The 6,984-nt window shown below is 38.8% G+C and overlaps 1 protein-coding gene across 1 annotated transcript; it reads left to right on the top strand.

The window, feature by feature from the left end:
• Window positions 1-252: 252 nt before the first annotated feature.
• LOC113360757 lies at window positions 253-6,766 on the top strand. Its single transcript, XM_026604224.1, has 3 exons — window positions 253-1,035; window positions 1,160-1,250; window positions 6,414-6,766. The coding sequence occupies exons 1-3, from the start codon at window positions 253-255 to the stop codon at window positions 6,764-6,766; spliced, it is 1,227 nt and encodes a 408-aa protein (XP_026460009.1).
• The last annotated feature ends 218 nt before the right edge of the window (window positions 6,767-6,984 follow it).

The following is a 6,984-nucleotide window of genomic DNA, read 5'->3' as shown; positions in this document are numbered from 1 at the left end:
AACTAAGTTTAAAAATTAATCGGTTTTCCAATGGTTTTTGGTTCGGTTTTAGTGGTTAAACCAAACCAAAACCAACACTATCGGTTTTTCACTTTCTACACCATAACCAATCCATTAGTAAATGGTTCGGTTTGGTTTCTTCCTAATTGGTCTGGTTCGGTCCAGTTTCAGCGGAAAACCGAAACCATGTTCAGCCCTAGCCGGAAGCTTGGAAGAGGATACAAAATAAAAATATGGTTAGATGTTTGGGTGATGGGATTGGAAGCACCACCGATACCAAAACAAGGGGTTGAAGACAGTGAAATCTACATATGGGTTCAGGAATTACTAATTGAGGAAGGCACGCAATGGAATTCTCCAGTGGTGCAGTATCTTTTCGACTCTGAAACTGCAGATTTAATACCGAACATGCGTATCTCTGCAGTTGCTGAGGATAGGTTAATATGGTGCCTTACCAGAAATGGTAAGTTTAGTATGAAATCAGCTTACAACAAGGTTTTTGAGCTAAGTTTAGGTGATACAGAGATCTCCCTAAAGATTCCAAGCACTGACATTACCCGGAAGGAGTTTTGGAAGATTGAAACATGGCCAAGAGTTCAACACTTCTGGTGGAAATGCCTGGCAGATATTCTACCAACAAATGTGCGCCTCTCTATACAATGTGGATACATAAATCGCACATGTCCATTATGCATGCAACATGAGGAAACCACGGTACATGTTCTATTCATGTGTCCGTTTTCCAGGGCTGTTTGGATGCTTATCCCAGGAGGACCAAATCTTATTGCAGGGTCTTGTGATAATATTACAGCCATCTTCGAAAACTGGCTAAATCTGGTGAAACAACATAGTCTGCAAGAGAACTGTTTAACCACTGCAATGATAGTTGCATGGTCGATATGGACTGTAAGATGTGAAGTCCAATTTGAGAATAAAAAGGCTTCACCATATACGGTTGCAACGAAGGCTATCAGTTTTGCAACCTATATAACAAAGCTAAATGAGAAGAAGAAACAGAAGTCAGTGACTGAGCAAGTTGCCTCACCCACTCCACACTAGAAACCACCTAATTTTCCTTTCCTAACTATTAATTGTGATGCGTCTTATGAATCAACAACTGGACTGACAGGTATTTCTTTGATTTTACGTGATTATGCAGGAAAATGGGTTAGCTGTGCTTCCTGTTGGCGCAATGCGGAAGTGTGATGGGATTTATGGAAATGATTTGAGAAATGGGTATAGGAAAAGAGGTTGGTTAATTGAAAATTATTGGTTTAAGAAAAGTGAGGCTTTGATTAATTTTTGAAATGGAAAATGTTTACAAGGAAATTTAGTGTAGCTCTTTGGCTCACTATGTTTACAAAAGGTTCTTTGGCTCTTACTAACTCTAGCTCTCACTCTACTCACTTCTTCACTCACTTGAGTTTTTGATTGTTGTTGGATGATCAAAATGAACCCATTGATTGCCTATTTATAGGATCAATGGAACACTCTAGAAATAAAACATTCTAGAGAACACTTGATATCTAAGATTAGTCTAGAGATTGAATATTCTAGACCATGACCAAGGGACCTAGAGACATGGAATATTCTAGAGTCTACAATTGAATTTCTAACCAAAAAAGAGAAGAGTCTAGATATCTCTAGACTGGGCCCAATCAATGGAGATAAGCCCATGGGTGTTTTAGCTAATCTAGACCATCACAAATTATCTAATATCTTTAACACCCCCTCTTAATTTGTGATGTTAAGCTTTTCTCTAAAATGGTTGAACTTATCCGCCGTGACTGCTTTTGTGAATATGTCCGCATTTTGTTCTTGTGTTGGACAAAATTGGAGCTCAATTTCCTTGTTTTCTACCATCCCTCTGATGAAGTGGTGTCGTAGCTCTATATGCTTCGTTCGTCCGTGGAAGACTGGATTTTTTGTCATAGCAATTGTAGACATATTGTCACAGTAGATAGTCGTCGGCTGATTTTGCCTTTGTTGTATGTCGGCCATTAATCTTCTCAACCATACTGCTTCACATGCTGCACTTGTTGATGCTATGTACTCTGCTTCGGCTGACGATAGTGTCACCGTACTTTGTTTTTTGGAACTCCAAGAGATAACTTTTGTTCCCATACAGAAAACATAGCCTGATGTGCTCTTTCGGTCTTCAATAGAACCTGCCCAATCGCTATCTGTGAAGCCAATTAAATCATTATCTTTTTCTCTTGTATACTTGATGCCAAAATTCTTTGTTCCCTTGATATATCGAAGAATTCTTTTTGCGGCGGCGTAGTGTAACTTGCTTGGCTCGCTCATAAACCGAGAAACAATGCTGGTTGCATTGACGATGTCTGGCCTTGTATTTGTTAAGTAGATCAGTGAGCCGACTAGACTTCTGAATAAGGTTGGATCTACTTTTGGCGCTCCATCATTTTTTATCAACTTCTCATTAGTACCCATTGGAGTTGAAATTGGTTTGCAATCCATCATGTTGAACCTTTTCAGTAAGTCTTCCGCATATTTTTCTTGAGAAATGAATATTTCTTCTGGAGATTGTTTTACTTGAATCCCAAGAAAATATCGCATAAGTCCTAAGTCTGTCATCTCATATTCTTTCATCATCTCCTTCTTAAAATTTTCTGCCATCTCTTGTTTTGTGCTGGCGTAAATTAAATCATCAACGTAGAGACAGACAATTAGAAAATCCGTACCTTGTTTTTTAATGTAGAGGGATGGCTCACTTGGACTTTTCTGAAATCCATTATCTCGGAAATACTTGTCGATTTTGCTGTTCCATGCACGCGGTGCTTGCTTCAGGCCATATAGTGCTTTCCGTAGACGATAAACCATTTTTTCTTTTCCTTTTCGGACATATCCTTGTGGTTGTTCAACGTACACCTCTTCTTCAAGTTCTCCGTTCAGGAACGCTGACTTTACGTCCAATTGGTGGACTTTCATTTTGAGTTGAGCTGCCAAGGCTAACACCATTCGGATTGTTTCCATGCGAGCGACTGGGGCGAATGTCTCGTTGTAGTCGATTCCTGGTTGCTGGGAATATCCTTTTGCAACTAGCCTTGCCTTGTGCTTCTGAATCGAACCATCTTCGTTGTATTTTGTCTTGTAGACCCATTTCAGACCAATTATTTCTTTGTCAATTGGCTGATTAACAAGCTCCCATGTCTTATTTTTCTCGATTACTCGCATTTCTTCGTCCATGGCGTCTCTCCATTTTTCTTCTTTTGCCGCTTCCTCATATCTTTGAGGCTCTAGTGCTATAAATGCACAATTAGATATTTCATAAATATCTCTTAGGGAACGCACCTTTCTAGGTGGGGCACTTGCTTCCGATGAACTTGGACTTTGTTGTGTTGGACTAGGAGACCTCGGGCTTGCTGGTGGAGTACTTTCTTCCTGACGTGGCTGATCTGGCTCTTCTTCGATGACTAGTGGAGACTCGTGGTTATCTGGTTCATCATTCCAATCCCAAGCTTTGAATTCATCAAAGATAACGTCTCTTGATATTACCAGTTCATTTGTATCTGGCTTTAGAAGTCTATAGGCTTTAGACTCCTCGCTATATCCGATGAATATTAGCTTTTCTCCTTTTTCATCAAACTTTTCTCTGTGTTGAGATGGAATATGTGAATATGCAACGCAACCAAAAATTCTGAAAGAAGTTACCTCGGGCTTTTTCTTATGCCAAGCTTCATATGGAGTCTTGTTGAGAACTGCCTTTGTTGGAGAACGGTTAAGGATGTAAACCGCCGTGTTGACTGCTTCTGCCCAGTAGCTATTAGGTAGCTTCCTTGCTTTTAGCATACTCCGAGCCATTTCCACGATCGTACGATTTTTTCTTTCCGCGACGCCGTTTTGTTGTGGAGTGTATCGAACGGTTAGCTCCTTCTTAATTCCATTTTCTTTGCAGTAGTTGATAAACTCTTTTGAAGTAAATTCTCCACCACGGTCTGTACGGAAAATCTTCAATTGATGGCCACTTTGCTTCTCTGCCAGCGCCTTGAATTCTCGGAATTTAGTGAATGCCTCGGACTTTTGCTCGAGAATATACACCCACATCATCCTGGTATAATCATCCACGAATAAAAGAAAATATCTTCTGTTGTTGAGTGAGGTTGTTCTTGTCGGACCGCAAATATCGGCGTGCACCAATTCGAGGGGCTTTCTTGCTCTCCACGATTTGTTTGTAAATGGAAGTCTATGAAACTTCCCAAGAATACAGCCTTCACATATTTTATCTCCACCGATGATATTGGGAAGACCAATTACCATGTTATTTGATTTAAGAACCTTCAAGGATCTGTAGTTTAGATGCCCGTATCTCAAATGCCATAGCTTTCCTTCGTCAATATGGTTGGTACTCATTGCACAATTTTCAATTGATGACATAGATAGGGAAAGACAAAATTTCCTGACATTTTTACTTTTGCCACCAATTGATTATTAATTTTATCATAAATTGTGCATTCTCCGTCTTCGAAATGTAGTGAGTACCCTTTCTTATAAGTTGTCCAACACTTAATAAATTTTGAGCTAGGCCAGGAACATAAAGAACATCAGATATGTATCGAGTTTTACCTGACCTTGTACGTACGGATATGACTCCTCTTCCTTCAACATTCTGGAACTTTCCATATCCGAGCTTGACCGGTGGAATCTCTTGCTCCTCCAATTTTACGAAATATTCTTTGTTTCCTGTCATATGGCTGCTGCATCCGCTGTCGACATACCATATACCTTGCACTTCTTGTTGCGAGGTGAGGCAGGAATAAAATACTTGATTTTGAGAATCATTTTTCTCGGAATAATTGGGTTCATTATTTTTAAGCCAACAATCTTTTTCCATGTGATTTAAGTTATCACATTTGGTGCACTTGTACTTGCAATTTTCAGTTGCATGGCCAAACTTTTTGCAAACACTGCATCGGAGATTTGAGGAGTAATTTTTTCCGTACCTTTGGTTGTTGTTTCTATAACCTCCTTTTCCTCTTCCACGTCTGCGGTAGAAATTTCTGGGTCCTTGAGTTGACGTCGACCCTTTCTCGTACTGCGAGTTGGATGAGGATCCCCCTCTGGAGCTTTCTTTTCTGGCTTCTGTATTTTTCTTCTCACTGAAATTTATTTTTGATTGAAATGCCTGCTCCAATGGTTTCTCCGTGAACCTATTTATCCTTTTCTCGTGCGCCTCGAGTGAACCCATTAATTCGTGTACCGAGAGAGTCGATAAATTTTTGGACTCTTCAATGGCAGCGACGATGTGATCGAATTTGAACGGTAAGCTCCTTAAAATCTTTTCTACAACTCTTTTATTTTCTATGGTATCTCCATAACTACTAATTTGATTTACTATACCAGTAACTCTTGAAAAGAAATTCTGGATAGTTTCATTTTCTTTCATAAGTAAATTATCAAAATCTCGCCATAAATTTTGTAGTTTAATGGAGATTACCTTTTCTGATCCTTGGAATGCTACTTTGAGAATATTCCAGGCCTCCTTTGAAGTTTTCGCCACCGAAATTCGAGGAAAAATAGCTTTGCTTACCCCTTGTTGTAGAAATAGTAGTGCTTTAGCATCCTTCTTCTTGTTTTCTTTGTACTCCTTTTTCTCTGCATCCGTCCATGACGATAGAGCTTCTGCCGACTCGGGTACCTTATAACCATCTTCTACAAAATCCCATAAGTCTTGTGAAATGAATAATGTTTTCATTTGTAAACTCCAATAATCATAACTCTCACCATCAAAAATTGGAATTAGACTTTGGGCATAATTGAAACCTTGAATACTTTGGTTAATTGCCATGGGTAGAGTTTTAGGATTACTGGGTTAGGTTTGCTCTGATACCAAATTTGTTGGCGCAATGCGGAAGTGTGATGGGATTTATGGAAATGATTTGAGAAATGGGTATAGGAAAAGAGGTTGGTTAATTGAAAATTATTGGTTTAAGAAAAGTGAGGCTTTGATTAATTTTTGAAATGGAAAATGTTTACAAGGAAATTTAGTGTAGCTCTTTGGCTCACTATGTTTACAAAAGGCTCTTTGGCTCTTACCAACTCTAGCTCTCACTCTACTCACTTGAGTTTTTGATTGTTGTTGGATGATCAAAATGAACCCATTGATTGCCTATTTATAGGATCAATGGAACACTCTAGAAATAAAACATTCTAGAGAACACTTGATCAATCTAAGATTAGTCTAGAGATTGAATATTCTAGACTATGACCAAGGGACCTAGAGACATGGAATATTCTAGAGTCTACAATTGAATTTCTAACCAAAAAAAAGAAGAGTCTAGATATCTCTAGACTGGGCCCAATCAATGGAGATAAGCCCATGGGTGTTTTAGCTAATCTAGACCATCACAAATTATCTAATATCTTTAACACTTCCAAGTGCTATGCAAGAGTAGGAAATTCTGAGCAGGCAGAATGTCTAGCTTTCCTGGATGCTGTAAAGTGGTGTGCTGAGTTACAACGTACCCATATTGTTCTTGAAACAGATCTTAAAGGGATTGAAAGCTTCATCAACGACTTACAACCAGTAATATCCTGGGAAAACGAAAACATACTGCTAGATGTTGTAGATTGTCTTAGGAAAATCCCACATTGGGAATGTTATTTCGTTTCAAGAAATTGTAATAAACCTGCTGATAGGCTAGCTAAATACAGCAGGAGAAATAGAGTTACCAGTGTTTGGTTTGATAAACTCCCTAGCATCATTGAGAATGCTTTGTTAGCTGACGATACTCTTTCACCAGATTAATAAAATTTCTTCTTTAGCAGCAAAAAAAAAAACGTTCGAATTTTTTATTTATAATTTTTACTTTTTCTCTCTCTCTAGTGACTGGTGCTTACGCCTAAAATGATTTCACAGGTTCACGACCATAAGAACAAGGCACCATTCACATATGGGAAGGTTTGGAAACTTATGGGGTTTTCGGAATGGGAAAAATATCGGAACCAGAAATATATGCAGTTTGT

Source organism: Papaver somniferum, chromosome 1 (genome assembly GCF_003573695.1).
Source record: "Papaver somniferum cultivar HN1 chromosome 1, ASM357369v1, whole genome shotgun sequence".
Taxonomy (NCBI): domain Eukaryota; kingdom Viridiplantae; phylum Streptophyta; class Magnoliopsida; order Ranunculales; family Papaveraceae; genus Papaver; species Papaver somniferum.
The sequence above is the reverse complement of the archived record's forward strand: the minus strand, read 5'-3'. Positions and strand labels throughout refer to the sequence as shown.

Coding starts and splice junctions, on each gene's coding strand:
- LOC113360757 (XM_026604224.1), top strand. CDS start 253: ATGGGATTGGAAGCACCACCGATACCAAAACAAGGGGTTGAAGACAGT. Junction 1,036..1,159: donor AGAAGTCAGTGACTGAGCAA/GTTGCCTCACCC, acceptor GTGATTATGCAG/GAAAATGGGTTAGCTGTGCT. Junction 1,251..6,413: donor AAATGGGTATAGGAAAAGAG/GTTGGTTAATTG, acceptor ATGCAAGAGTAG/GAAATTCTGAGCAGGCAGAA.